Below are 14436 nucleotides of genomic sequence, written 5' to 3' on the forward strand. Positions count from 1 at the left end.
CTCCTGGTTGAGGGCTGTGAGGCAGTGCTGTCTGAACCTGCCCATGCTGCCCGGTTTCTTGATGCCTTCATGAGGTGGAGCAGTGGATGTGCTGTGCATTAGGGCAGAAAAAAACTGGGGCTGGCTGCTAACAGGCGCAGACAGGAGCAGCAGGCACCCACCCCTGCTCTGTCATGGGACCTGCAGTGCCGTGCCAGCCATGCCTGGCTCACCACTAGCAGAGCATGCAGCAGTGCAGCACCCACCTGCCTTGTGGGTGGCCATATCATAGAATCATATCATAGCATGGCCTGAGGTGAAAAGGACCACAGTGACCATCTGGTTTCAACCCCCCTGCTATGTGCAGGGTCACCAACCAGCAGACCAGGCTGCTCAGAGCCACATCCAGCCTGGCCTTGAATGCCTCCAGGGATGGGGCATCCACAGCCTCCTTGGGCAACCTGTGAACAGTGCCTCACCACCCTCTGTGTGAAAAACTTCATCCTAATATCTAACCTAAACCTCCCCTGGCTCAGTTTAAAATCATTCTCCTTATCCTGTCACTATCCACCCTCATAAACAGCCATCATTCATCAAGCCAGCAATCAAAAGCAAAAGAGATCTGCAGGACATGGCATTGTCCTTTAGAGGAAGCCCAATGATACAACACAAGGACGTAATGAAGAGATGTATTTCTGAGGGGTGGAAATCTTAATTGTAATTTTATTTACGTTAATCTGAAAATACAGCAAAATGGAATAAGCGGACAACTGACATGAAATACAACAGCAGCTTAACTTTCAATTACTGGAAGGGAATCTGGTTTAATCATGTGGATATTCCTGTATTCCAGAATAGTACCAGTTCTGCTGTTTTTGTGAGTACATTCAACGGATGTGGCAATCACTATTGCATGCTACAAGAGCAGGGCAGTAACACTGCTGAAGCCTTATAGTCCACTTTGAACAGAACATGGTGAGAGCAGATGTTACAAGATACACTGAGATGCGTTTTTCCTGTGGAAAGGGTGAGGAGAGCATTCTGCCTTATGATTTTGTATGTGGGGAGAGAGTAGTTATCCAGATCTCAGACAGCTTTCGCTTTCTACACAGAGGAGTTGGGAATTGCGAAGATGGATTTGACATGCAGTACCGTTTGCTTACATCAACATCATTTCTTAAATCCACATCTTTTTCCAAAGCCAGACACTGCTTCTGCAGCTTGCCCAGCTGCTTTTTCTACACCATCCTGTGCTGTCTTACAAGCTTTATCCACAGCTGGAAGAGAGGGAAAAATGCAACATGTGAGCGGAAAGCCTGAAAAAAGTGAAAACTAGTTCATTCAGTATTTATGATGGGGAGGGGAGGTGGGAAAATGTTTCCTCTATAAAAATACAGAGGCATCTCTTGCCAGTGTCTAGTGATAAGAAACGGGCACAGGGCTCAGTGCTGTGCATGAGGCACAGCAGCTGGAGGCAAGCCATTTGCTGAGGGACATCTGCTGGTGAGCAAAGCTACCAAGGAACAATCTTTTCCCGTCGGTGTTGTGAAAGGTCAAAATGGTCACCAAACCTACCTTTCTGGCCGGCATCTGTAATCTGGCTGACTGCATCCTGAGTGGCCTGTCCCAACGCACTCGCTGTAATTAAGGACAAAAGGTTCATTTCCACATGCCGGTTACAGACAGATTGTGTCCCTGCTAGAGATGCAGCCCGGGCTGTGGGGTTTCACTCATGGGCATGTGGTGAATGCGGGGGCTGCTGTGGGATGGATCAGCAGTCCCTGGGAGCTGGACACGAAAGAAGATAAAAATATAAGGAGAAGAAGAAGCAGAGGTTAGCAGTGAGCTGGAGGGAGACATTTGGCTGTGAAGTTGCTTACTTTGCCCTACACTTGCTTTTATGGATTTTTAGAGGTTATTGGCCCTGGAGATATTTGGTCTCACATGCACTGTCCTCATGGGCTGCTTGGGTACAGTGCCTTTTTTCAAATGGGAATAAAACACATTTAAAAGAACAGGCAGGAAAAGGGAGACTTTCCAGAGATCTAAATAAGCACACAGAGAAGCGGGAGCTAGCACCAGAGAGGATCAGCTGCAGAAAATAAAGCATTAAAAGAGTGAGATGCTGCACAAAATATAAGATGGTGGTGGCTGCAGGAGAAGTGACAGCTATCTTATCTCCTCTGCTAAAGGAATGGTCTGCACACACACTCTGTAAATTATGTGCTATCATGAGCTGTGCACACAGTGATTTGTTTCATTTAAAGGAGAAGCTGTTACATATTGCACAGCAAGGTTGGCTCCCAGTGCACAGTACGTGGTTCTACAACGTGGGAATACTTATGGCAGAAACATACGCAGAGGTTTGTAAACCCTGCAAAATCTGGTGGTCAGTGATGAAGAAGAATACAGCAGGAACACACTTGTATTTTTTGTTTCAGACAGTGCATTGCAATCAATATAGGTATCACCAGCAGGCATTGGTATTCAAGCCAAGCAGCAAACAGTAAGGGCAAACTGCAGCTCTTGGAAGCAGAGCAGCTTAGAACACTCCACATAGCATGAAAAAAGACCCCAGTGAGCGATGCAATGCTACACGCAAAAGGTTATTACCACCAAGAAAGGCTCCAGAGCTCCCAACCCACCCAGTTCAGAATCTGTATGGGGACAGCTGGAGGCTGACATGCTCAGCAGAGCTCTGTGGGCTGGTGGGGGCTGCCTGTGTCCAGCTGAGATCTGGAACTGCACCTGGGGCCGAATGTAGCCCCAGGAACAGAGAGGGAAGGAAAAGCCATGCCCTGCCTCAGTGTGACCTGCTCACCAGCAGGGCAGCAGCTCTTCACCGGGATCTTTATGGCCCAGTCTGTATTGGTGGTGGTGAACTGGAGGTCTTATCAACTCCGACGGAGCTAGCAGCATAGCTTCAGATTTAGGTTTCCGTAGCTGAAAGCAGCTACTGACCCCCTGCACATAGACAGTGATGTTCATCCTCCTTACCAGCATCTTTTGCGGCTCCTTCTGCCTGCTCCTTCAGCCCCTGGAAGCCTCTGCCTGACATGGTGGCTCCTGATGCCTCTGCCACAAGAAGTCCAACACCCAGAGATGCGCAGCACACTGCCAGGGATGTCCTGGCCCGTCTGCCTTTATGTGTGTGCCAGGAGTCCTGATGGTGCTCTGGGGACGGTTGGTGCTATGGGTGGGGTTTGAACCTGAGGAATGAGAGCTGAAATTCTAAACAGATGTCTTTACCCTTCCCAAAGAGGGTGCGCCCAGGTGGAGATTTCTGCTTCATTGCATTGTCTTTGCCTATAAGTTTGTTGTTTTTAAAAATCAAAGCAAAAATATCTCATTCCACCAAAGCAGACAGAAACCACTGAACTCCTCACAAAGAGCTCTGGAAAAGTACTGCAGCAGCAGCCCCTGAGCACATCCTGCACTCACCCTGCCCAGGCTGCTGCCTGTTCCTTCCACGAACATACTGGTGGGCTCACACCTGGAGGCAGCTGCAGCCCCAACTTCCTTTGGGTTTTAGCATCTTTAATCACAGTGCACTTTTCTGGTCACATGCAATACTCTCTGATTGTGAAAGCCCTAATTACCTGAGTCTTTATACAACTTCCCATTTATCAGCTCCTGCTGGGTCGCAAGAAGCCAGCACTGCTGGAGGCCGTGCCAGGCTGGGGGGAAGGGCATCTGGATCAGCTTTGGCAGTCCTTGGGGAAGGGAAAAAACAAGTCCAAACAGCAAAGCCTGTCTACTAGTATAACTTTGTATTACTGATTTGATTGGTATAGCAATATTGTTTAAAATCATTTCCTTACCTAACATCACTGCTTGAATAAAAGTGGCATCTCACGTGTCCCTGCCAGCCTTTGAAATGTGTGTTTTCTGTCACCAATCCTGCAGACAAAGAAACTTTGCACCAATAAACCACTGTGCTCAGACAGAGCAGGGCCAGGGCTCTGCCAGCGGAGGGGCTCCAACTCCTCATTACTGCATTCCAGTTCACAAAGCGCCTGGTTCAGATGTTCACACTCATACCCACATTCATCTTCCTGAATAAAGCTTTTTGGTGGGAAATGGGCACGAGAACAAGACACCGTGGGTAAGCTAGGGTGGGAAGTGACAGCTCTTGTAAGCTCAGTGCTTCATTAGTACCCAAGTGAGCCTGAGCAGCAGAAAACAAGCCTGAACACAACCGCTCCCCTCCATGCCATCAGCCTGGCTGGCACTGTGCAGAGTGCTTTTCAACTTCTGGTTGAAGCACCACTGGTACTGCTTCTCTGTTACTTCAGACAGTGATCCCTCTTCCTCCCAGACAGGGCCATTAATATTTCAGTTATGCATTCCTATCACGAACCTTCCTCAATTCCTTGCTGACTTCTTTTTTTCCAAACAGTTTTGTTGTTGGCTTTGCAAAACCTCTGATAAAAGAAACCGAATATTTTGGGTCTCTTGGCAATTTTTTTCCAAAAGCATTAACATAGGCCCACTTGTCTTGCTCAAATCTGAAATCCTAGCAACGACAAAACTGCCTCAAATAGGCAGATCTCGCCAGTTTTCAGCACTCTCAGCTGTACTGCTGCCACCTCTGTTAATTTTGTGCAGAGTTGTGTTAGTGAAAGCATGAGAGAAGCCTGAAGCTTCCACCATCCACCAGGGCCACCACAGCTCCAAGAGAGATGCTCGGACCCTCACTGTCTGGATGTCCTCCCCCTCATCTGTGCCACTGGGATTTCAGCTCAAGGGCCCCACTGGCTCTGGCTGTGGAGTCTGCCCAGAGGGGAGAAAAGCAGTTTGGGTAATGTTCACAACACTGCATGCTTGTATGGAACATAAAACATGCCTTGTGTTATAATACTATTTTAGAGAGAGCATAGCATGGCTCCTATAGTAATATAATTCTTATCCTTAATATAATTATCCTAATTCCAACCAAACAAAAATGCTAAGCTCAAAACCAAAGAAAGAAAACTGCAAGCTGACATGTGAGGTCACTATAATATAAACCAGAGTAGAAGAAATAGTCATATGGCACTGATATGTACCCTATCACATAGAAATCCCATCTAATATATACCCTACAATTTCCACACTTCTACACATTATAAAGAGTCCCACATGACAGGACTAAGAGGTCTGTACATTAGCCAGCTTGCAGAGTTATGAAGCTGTGTCAGAAAATTATTGGAATGTAATGCATCATCTTTATTTACTTTGTGAGATAACATTGCTTTTTGAATCACAGAATGGTTTAGGTTGGAGGGGACCTTAAGACCAACCAGTCCAAGCGTTCTGCCATGGACAGGGCTGTGACCCAGCATCTCAGGCTGCTCAGGGTCCCATCCAGCCTACCCTTGAACACCTCCAGGAATAGGGCACGCACAGCTTCTCTGCACAGCAGCAGCGCCAGTGCCTCACTGCCCTCTGAGTAAAGAATTTCTTCCTAACATCTAATCTAAATCTCCCCTCTTTCAGTTTAAAGCCATTTCCCCATTGTCTTATCACTATCAGACTATGTAAAAAATCAGTTCCCCTCCTGCTTATAAGCTCCCTTCAGGTACTGAAAGCCAGAGCAAAGTCTCCCCAGTGACTTCTCCAAACTAACCAAGCCTAGTTCCCTCAATCTTCCTCATAAGAGAGGTGTTCCAGTCCTCTGAGCACCCTTGTGGCCTTCCTCTGGACCCGTTCCAACAGCTCTGTGCCTTTCTCGTGTTGGGTACCCCAGATCTGGATGCAGGACTCTAGATGGGGCCTCACAAGGGCAGAGCAGAGAGGAACAATCCTCTCACTCTCCCTTCTACCCACTGTTCTTTTCATGCATCTCAGGATACTCTTGGCCTTCTGGGACTGCGAGCACACACTGCTGGTTCACGTCCAGCTTTTCATCTACCAGAATAAGTATTTCTCCAAATAACTTAACCTGTCCTGTATGCCTGGGTGAAAACATGATTTTTTCAATAGCCTGTTCACTTCATTCGTCCCAGACTTCACTTTGACTCTGTTGTACACTGTCAATAGCCTGTAACCATCATAGAGGTGATCAATCCCTCACCTGACAGATCCAACCAGCAAGTACTGTGGGATCGCTCATTTTGCTTGTCAGCTCTCAATTGTGCTGTCTCAGAAAAAGAAATCCTAGGGGTGGGGCAGAGTATTATAAAGTATTTTGAATACATTTTGAAAGCCAAATGCCAACACAAATGCCTTTGTGCTCCAGTCTCTTGATTTCTGATGGTACTGGCCCACTGCTCCAGCCTCTGAGCACATCTACAGCTTTCTATTCCTCTTATTTCTATGGATTAACTCTTCCTGAATGGGTTTCCTGGGCTGAGTTGCATCACTCCATGTGTTGCAAGGTCGAATTGAACTGCCTACGGGTGGCAGGTTAGTTTGGACTTTTGCCTCATTCAGTCCCCTGCATTTGCTGAGGCTGCAGTCAGACCCTGGATAATGCCAGCCACGGCACCACGCTGCAGGCAGAGCCGCATGCTGAGGTTTCCTCGTCATTTTGGGCTGTTCTAGAAGTTACTCTGCATGGCCAGAGCTGAGGTGTGGGAAAGCATTACCACCAACTCTCCCCTCTGGTGATGCAGCCTGTCCCGCCTGGATGCTCCCTGCCTGGCTGCCCAGACTGCTCTGTATCTGTGCTCCCTAGTCTAGTACCTCCATAGCATGACCTTTGGTGAGCAGTGTGTTGTCTGCTCTAAAGAGAAAGAAAGAAACCCCAAACACCTGCTCCTTAGCGAACCATGGCTGTGCCTGGAGCCAGCTGGCACCTTTCAGCCCATGTAGCCTGGAGTCATTCTGAGCCACATGTAAGGTGCTGCAGGGAAAATAGGAATTGCTCTAACTCTGTTCCCACCTCATCCATGGCAGAACACGCCTCTGAGCACCCTGCCATACAGCAGTAACACAAGCCTTCCTGCCTGCATCACCCAGTATGGGTGAGAGGCCCTTGGTCACAGCTAGAGCTCATGTTTTACACATGAAAACGGTCAAACAAGGTTAATTAAGTGGGAAGTGTTTATATTTGTTTCTTTTTCTTTGTTCAATTTTACTTTCACCAGGACTGGGGTTTGGGGATTGTGTTTGCAGCAGCCAGGTAAGCACAGTAACGTGATTTTACCTCAACAAATAGATCTATTTGCTGATGGAAAGATGGAGTTACACTAAGTCATGCATCACTCATATAAAAGATCAAACTAAAGCTGTTCTAGATAAGCTAAATTAGCCTTCCAGACACATGCAACATTTAATAAAAAATTAATTGCTCTTAGCTCCCTGCAGGGCAGACCCTTCTGCCTTCAGGGACATGCTCTCACTCCTTTTGCCTCAGCACAGGCTGTGCCTTCTGCTCTCTTCATCCAGGCTGAGGCCGGCCTAAGGCAGCACTGGGAAGAAATGGAGGCTGCCTGACATGGCAGGGTTACACAGGGCGACCGTGTTCCAGTCTCCCATTGTAAGGCTGGCGACGGCCTTGCGCGAGGCACGTGAGCACCTAGCAGCAGGGGCTGAACCCTGCCTGCCCAGAAAGCTGCCCACATTCAGGTATTTATGCAATAATTGAGCAACGCTTTCAGGATTACAGATCGAGCTACAGGTATGTAAACATCAGTTACATCATTTCCTTCCCACAGGAAAAACAGTGCTGCAGCGTCCACAAGTGGCATGCTGAGAGCTTCTCTCACGAGCACAGAGCTCACTGCTGCAGAGCAGTGCTTCTGCTCTTCTCACTTTGCAGTTTCAGTTTTCCTGTGTTAAGTTGCTTTGGGCGACGGCAAAGCCTATAAGAGAGAACAGGCATTTGGGGAGTGGCTTTCCCCTTATTTTGAATCACAGGCTGGCTCAGCACACATACCTGCTTTCCTGCGTGCTCCTCTTCCTCTTGTGCCCAGCAGGACATACAGCTGCACCACCATAAAGCAAAGCTACAGACCAGGAACTTATTTTCCTGCCTCTCCCCAGCCTCCTGCTGCTGGGTGTGAGCATCACCACCCCTTCTGTCCCTTACTCTGTGATTGAGTTTTGTTATTCTAATTGGCAATTCCGAGAATGCTTTGCAGAGCACCAGAGAAGAGTGTGCACCTGTGAGTCACAGCTGCCTTTGAGGGACCTTGTTACCTCTGACAGTGCTCTTTGGTTCTCTGCCCTTGTGGAGATCAAATACCCACTGCAATGGAAATCCTGTGCTCTCAGCAAGGCAGTGTCTTATATGTAGAGCTAATAAGTGAGAGAGGCCGATACCTCACTTGCTACACCCTTTCATGCTACAGCAAGTCTCTCCTGCAATACCTCCAGCAGCTCCATCATTATGCACCTCAATGAATGCTGGTATTCTGATTTCAAGCAGCCCAATCCCTGCAGTTCACGCTGGCTTTTCTTGAATCCAGGGGTGCTCTGCCTGTCAGTGAATAACCCAGCATTTTTAGATTTATACAGATTGATGCATTTTAAAATCTTTTTTCAACCATGAGTTCTGCTCTGAAACATGCCACTAGACCCACCTCGCCACAGCCCTCCTGCCTGGACCTGCAGTCACACACGTCAGATCTCACCAGTTTGTGCCCATCATGTTTCCATCATTACATACTCAAAGACATCAGGAGATGTCTTCTTTCATGCTCTGCTGGGTGCAGGGTACACAGCAAACAACAAATGCCAGCTGAGCTCCATATGACTTTCACATTCCTTTATAAAAGCCCATTTTTTTCCAATTTCCCCTCACATGCAACCTCTTAAACACAAGGACATTCTTAAAAAGTGAATAGCTTCTATTTACTTAATATTCTATTTACTTCAGAAGCAAAAGTCTCTATTTTTTCAACCCTAACAGACAGACAGCTGGCCTATCCGTACCACCGCCTTCAGAAATATCAAGTTTTCATTATTTCCCTCACTGATGCCATTACTAAGGCCCTTATGGTCTAGAGATGCCTCCTGTATTTTAATGGCATGTTTGCATGGGAAGAGCTCCTCAGCTTGGCAGGACCAATATCTAAACCACGCAAATTAAACTGACATAAGAAAAAACTTGTTCAAACACTTTTTTTATTAGTTAAAATAAAAAATAAACTCCACAATACCTAGAGACCCCAAGTGCCAGTGGTGGTGGACATGAGCCATGGATCAGTGAGCCCACTAAAACAAACCGGAGCACCAGAACACGCAAAGCTGGGGGTCAGGAAGCCACGAAGGACGTGGGGGAGTTGGGGGGGGAGCCCCCAGTACAGTGTCACCCTCTCTTTACAACCAGGAGCTGACTTACGTTGTATATTAAGATTAATGAGGTGAGTGAAAGACTACAGTGCTGAGTGCAGGCTGTCCCTGCTGCAGTGTCAGCTAGTATTTCCATGTATGCCCTTGGGATTCCAACTTTTGAGACAGAAGTTGATTAATTGCCTTCATTTTCACCCTGTGAGAGAAGTAAGACAGGAAAACAGTTACACATTTTGACAAAACGTATATAAGCGATACTAGGAGCATAATTCTTCAGGCTGAGCCAGTAAAGGACAGAGCACCAGGAGACTGTCTGTCCATTTGGGCAATGAGAGCTCCACTGCCCTTGTTCAAGGGCTCAGATGGGACCCAAAGCTGGCATTTGGCTTTAAGAGGGCATTGTAGCAACAGTAGGTTAAAAATAAAATAAAATAAATAGCTTAAATTTGGCAGAATCTAACTTGTGTTCATTCTTCTAAACTCTGGTTGAGAACAGGGAAAAGCTAGTCCATGTGATTGAGGAAACCAAAGGAAGACATCAGTTATTCTGTGTGTGTTCATGTTCCAAAATAAGCCAAAATGAAGCAGCAGCTGACAATCTCAAAAGTCTACCACTCATGGCAACCTCCTGGTCCTGATAAAGGAAGCAGCAAAACACGGAGAACCTCTGAGCTTTACCAAACAACTGATGAGAATGGGAATGCCGATGGGCTTCACGTGCAGCAAGCCTACGGTCACCATAGCACAGAGGGAAACCCAGCCCCGCAGAATAGCTACGGTGGGGATGGCAGGGAGCAGAGCTCAGCACAGCCTTACCTCTCCGCCACCTTCTGTGCTCCCTGGTGCAGCTGGCTCTCCCTCAGCCGCCGGCTGCTGCGGAGCCAGGTCCTCCTGCAAGGCACAAGGGAGACGTTGGCCTCGGCTGCCATCACCCGCCTGGGACAGGCTGAGCAGGCCGCGCACAGCAACCCCATAGTTACACAAACAAACAGAACACCGTGTTTAGCATCTGGTCAATCTTGTTCTTTATCTGGCATTTTCTTTCGTGTGTCTGAGATCAAACACAATTGTGACTCACTCTGAGCACCCACCCTGCTGCAGGCTGCTGTCTCCATGTGGCTCCTAGGGGAGACGGATGCATACAACAGCACAGAAACAGCATCTATCGCAGCGTCAGGCACTGTCCCCAGCCTTCTGAGAACCATCAGTCCATCTGTGGATGCTCCTCACGACAAGCACAGTGGGGCTTCTTCCCTAGGAAATGTGCCCTTCATTTGCGTTGCATCATTAGCTGGGATAATTACTGCCACATCCTCTGACTTGGCTCCTCTCTACTCGGCTCTTGTGAGGCCCCATCTGGAGTACCGTGTCCAGGCTGGGGGCCCCCAACACAAGACACAGAGCTCTTGGAGCGGGTCCAGAGGAGGGCCATGAAGATGATCAGAGGGCTGCTGCACCTCTCCTATGAGGAAAGGTTGAGGGAACTGGGCTTGTTTAGCTTGGAGCCCAGGTGATCTGATGACATAAAACCACACGCATGATGGATACCAATAACCCAACAAAGTGGGAGCTAAGGCTGCTGGGGGACACCATAATGCTGCTTGGGTCACTTCGCTGCCTTCTGTCAATGAGTAAATACAGGGAGGCTGATCTGTGCTCAGGAAGCTGCACCCAAAGGAGTGGGGTGGGCACATCCCCCACTCAGAACTTGGGCTGCTTGTTGTGTCTGTTCAGCTGTGCATTGCCAAGACCGCACTGCAGCAGGGTAATGGTGACTCACCTCTATTTATAGAAACGGAAGCAACCGTGCTCCCTGAGAGTTTTCCCGAGCAGCAGCGGCAGGAACCAGCACAATCACAGGATGGAGAGATGTCAACCTGTGCTGAGGAGTTCTTCTGGCTACCGCTTTCTCACGCGCTCCCACCCGGCCCAGAACAGCAGGCACAGGCAGGCACCAGCAGGATGGGGTCTGGGTGATGGGCTGGGGGAACACGCTAGGGAAGGGTCTGTGCTGTGGCTAAGGAGCAGAAATTGATGGGTGCCCACCTTGGGTCGCAGGGCAGTGCCTGTCAGCATTCATCACATTCATCCTCTCATTAAAAGGGGTAAAAGAGTCTAAGGAAAAGGCATGATACAACCACAGAGCAACAAGTCAGCACCGCTGTTCTTCAACGGCAAGCAGACAGATCTTTTTCTCCTCAGAAATATCCTGTCTTAGCAGAAGTACTTAGAACAACAACAACAAAAAAACAAACAACCTTTCATTTAGATTGCTAAGGGCTGTTTTCTTCTATTCTGAATCTTTTGAATCTTTTGGCTTGAGAAGAGAGACACACAGTGGCTGAACTCAGAAGTTACAGGATTTTGTATACATATTCATACAGAATACGTACACTATGGAAGATTCCTGTATATGACCTTTTTGTTCCTTTGGTGCAACCATCTTCATCTGAGCAGAATGAAGGCCGTGTACACACACTGTTCCTACTCTGAATGTGCAGCTATTAGGAAAGCCACAGCACTGACACACCACAAGTGTGCTGGGCCCAGTGCAGGGAGGAGCAAGGGGACTGCTCAGCACTCACAAGTGACTGACGCCTGCTGACATGCTCTGTGGGGCGAGACAGAAAGCAGTCAGAACTGATGTGCTGAGATAAGCTGACAACTGAGCCATACAGAAATGGGAGGGAAACGTAGGGACGGTCGAGGTGGAGGGAGAGCCATGGGGAAGCATGAACCGCTGGGGAACCCTCTCTTGCCCCCAGGGAGGTTCAGTGTGTGTGTATGCACACGTGCTTGTTCCCAGCCACGCCGTGTCTGCAATGCAGCAGATTTTCTGCTGTGTCATGCAAACAAACAAAAAAAAAATCAATCCTCATCTGAGATGGGGATGCTCAATGGGTGGCAGTCTCACTGGAATCCTCACTGCCCACTGCAGGCACTGAGATGGGTGCAGAGCTGTGGACAAAACCCAGTATTGATGGTTCTTGTTCCTTTGCGAATCAGAAAGAATGTGCGAATCAGAAAGAGTGTGTTATCTTTTAACTAAAATACCCTTAAAAACCTCCTCCCAAACAGACAGACCCTTCACACACTGTCAAAAGGTTTCCTTTTTTCCAGCAGGCCTCTAAAACACACTACAGAGCCCGGTGCTGTGAGGGGCAGTCCCTGGCCACATTTCCATTAGCAAACAGAGCTCTGCTGCTGCCCAGCCCCTATTTCCTGGCCAAACCAGCAGCTCACTGTCAGTGCAGCAGGTTCGTGCTGCCAGCCAGTCCTTCCCTCTCCTGTCTAGGTCACACAAAGGTACTCAAGGCTCATCACTCCCTGCCTATTGGGACAACCGCATGCATACCTGCAGCCTCACCACCATTCCCTGGCACAACAGAGATTAACCGTATCCCCAGGGCTCAGCACTTCTCCTGTGTGAGCCCTCTCTGCGTGCTTTCAGGGGGACGTTTTGCGTCACTCAGAACCACTTTTGTTGGGCTATTTTCTCAGGATTTATGCGGTGTGTGGAAGTTTTGTTTCACATCACAATGGGTTTGCTTTCAGGCCAGGAAATTCATCAGCAAACTGTCTGAACAATTAAACCCATTTTGGCCGGCCTCGCTTAGCTTTGATTCTGGGTTTGGGTGTTCTGTGAATAACCTGGCTTGCCTCACTACCAGTGATGTTCACCACAACTCTCAAAAGAGGGTAAAAACAAGCGGGCTCATCAAGAAGCTGCCCACACCAGACCCCCAGCCAGCCTCACACGCAAGCTGCTACTGCTCATTATCCCTTGGTAAGTGTCCTGTCTAACAGGCAGACAAGCCTTCCCTGAGGAACTGTCCTGCTCTGGCACACAGCCCTCAGTTCCACACTTGAACCAGCTCAGAGCTTCCTGCTGTGAAACCAATTGTAAGCAGTTGCAGATATTTAAAACATAATCCAAAGACAAGCTCTGTCCTGCAGGCCACCAAAGGCACAAACGTACCTTTTTTATAACTCCTGTAGTGGCCACGATGGTCTCTGCTCCTTCTACTGTCTTGTTGGCCACTGTGTTCACGCTGGCTACCACTGCCTCTCCCACCACATTGGCCTGCTCCTTGGTCTTCTCAGCAACTGGGATTTCAACAACAGAAAGTCAGTCAACTCACTGCTGTCAGAGGCTGCTAAAGCAAGGCACAATAAGATGGTTGCAGTGAGACAAGGGAGAAAATTTGCCTAGCATCTGAAATGCTGCTCAGAGGAACGCAAGCACTTAAGCCACTCAGCCTTCATGTGCGATTGGAGACTGAAAAACTCAGTGTAAGATACTAAGAGACAGTCAAGCAAATGAGGTATTTGTGCTGCAGGCTGTGTGTGCCTCTCCACAGGCACTCTTCATTTGTTCTGTCTGATGTAATGCAGCTGGTAGAAAACAGTAATTTGGTCACGGAACTGGTCAAAGAAAGTATTTGTTGCTCTCCTTGCAAGGCAGAGCTGCTTGGGGCTCCCAGAAGGGTCCCCTGTGACCAGCAGGAGTTACCCAGGTCACAGCTGTGCCCAGCAGGACTGGTGCAGGCATGCATGTTGGGAAGCTCGTCTCTGTGAAATGCACAACTGCTGTAAACCAGCTGTGTCTGCCAGGTAACATCTGCTGGTTGTTTTTGACCTGCTCTCATCCAAGAGCACTGCAAGTGTCAGATCCAAACCATTGCTCCTCTGTTCACTGAATGGATGGTCACACAGACCCGCATATTCCCTGGGGATCCCCCACTTGGCAGAAGCGATGGGGCTGTGCAATACAGGACAGGTATCTGCATCTCCCTCAGGGCGGTGCGCTTACCTGAGGTCACGCTCTGCACTACGCCTTCCTTGGTTTTGGTACCTGTGAGAGGGAACAAGAAGGAACAAGCTGTCCATCAGTGTTCGAGCATAAATAAATTGTATTTCCCAAATGAAAAAAAGAGTTGACTGGAGGCAATCACAGAATGGCTTGGGTTGGAAGGGACCTCAAGGATCACGAATCTCCCCATCACAGGCAGGGCCACCGATTTCCACATTTAATACTACACCAGGCTGCCCGGGGCCCCATCCAACCCGGCCTTGAACACCTCCACGTGCGTGCGTTGCGCACGATAAAGTGCGCGCAGAGCAGAGGCGCGTCTCGTTGTGGCACGAGCGCAAACTTCGCTTTCAGCCTCCGCCAGGGCCGCGTTCCGCTGCACGGGATGGCACGGCCGGCGGCTCGGAGCCGCCCTGCAGAGGAAA

General features: G+C 48.7%; 2 protein-coding genes across 4 annotated transcripts in view; both read right to left on the reverse strand.

Moving 5' to 3' along the window:
• Positions 1-680: 680 nt before the first annotated feature.
• Positions 681-8080, reverse strand: ADIRF (adipogenesis regulatory factor). 2 transcript variants are annotated; one of them, XM_010714179.3, is made up of 4 exons: positions 7841-8080; positions 2977-3188; positions 1555-1617; positions 681-1256 (listed from the first exon to the last, which is right to left on the reverse strand). In XM_010714179.3, exons 2-4 carry the CDS (start codon positions 3035-3037, stop codon positions 1150-1152), a joined length of 231 nt encoding a protein of 76 aa, XP_010712481.1. In that variant the 5' UTR covers positions 3038-3188; positions 7841-8080; the 3' UTR covers positions 681-1149. The 2 variants fall into 2 exon arrangements, with proteins under 2 accessions (XP_010712481.1, XP_019473003.1); XM_019617458.2 differs by lacking the exon at positions 2977-3188 and having other exon boundaries at positions 7841-8076.
• A 933-nt stretch (positions 8081-9013) lies between these two features.
• The window catches only part of SNCG (synuclein gamma), a 7971-nt gene continuing 2548 nt past the window's right edge, over positions 9014-14436 (reverse strand). The window contains exons 2-5 of one of the 2 annotated variants that reach the window (XM_010714181.3): positions 14012-14053; positions 13178-13305; positions 10015-10089; positions 9014-9394 (exon numbers count right to left, since the gene is read on the reverse strand). In XM_010714181.3, coding sequence (XP_010712483.1) covers positions 9374-9394; positions 10015-10089; positions 13178-13305; positions 14012-14053 — 266 coding nt within the window. In that variant the 3' untranslated portion in view covers positions 9014-9373. Of the gene's footprint in view, positions 9395-10014; positions 10090-10289; positions 10453-13177; positions 13306-14011; positions 14054-14436 lie in introns of those variants that run through there. The other variant, XR_004160454.1, reaches the window with a different exon arrangement.

The sequence above is a fragment of the Meleagris gallopavo genome, chromosome 8 (assembly GCF_000146605.3).
Source record: "Meleagris gallopavo isolate NT-WF06-2002-E0010 breed Aviagen turkey brand Nicholas breeding stock chromosome 8, Turkey_5.1, whole genome shotgun sequence".
In the NCBI taxonomy this organism is placed as follows: Eukaryota; Metazoa; Chordata; class Aves; order Galliformes; family Phasianidae; genus Meleagris; species Meleagris gallopavo.

Bases quoted from the DNA above. Each gene is read 5' to 3' on its own strand.
- ADIRF (XM_010714179.3), bottom strand. From the start codon at position 3,037: ATGTCAGGCAGAGGCTTCCAGGGGCTGAAGGAGCAGGCAGAAGGAGCC. The intron at 1,618-2,976 runs GTAAGGAGGATG...CCTTAATTACAG, and splicing joins AGGAGCCGCAAAAGATGCTG to CGAGTGCGTTGGGACAGGCC. The intron at 1,257-1,554 runs GTAGGTTTGGTG...CCTCTCTTCCAG, and splicing joins TACAGATGCCGGCCAGAAAG to CTGTGGATAAAGCTTGTAAG.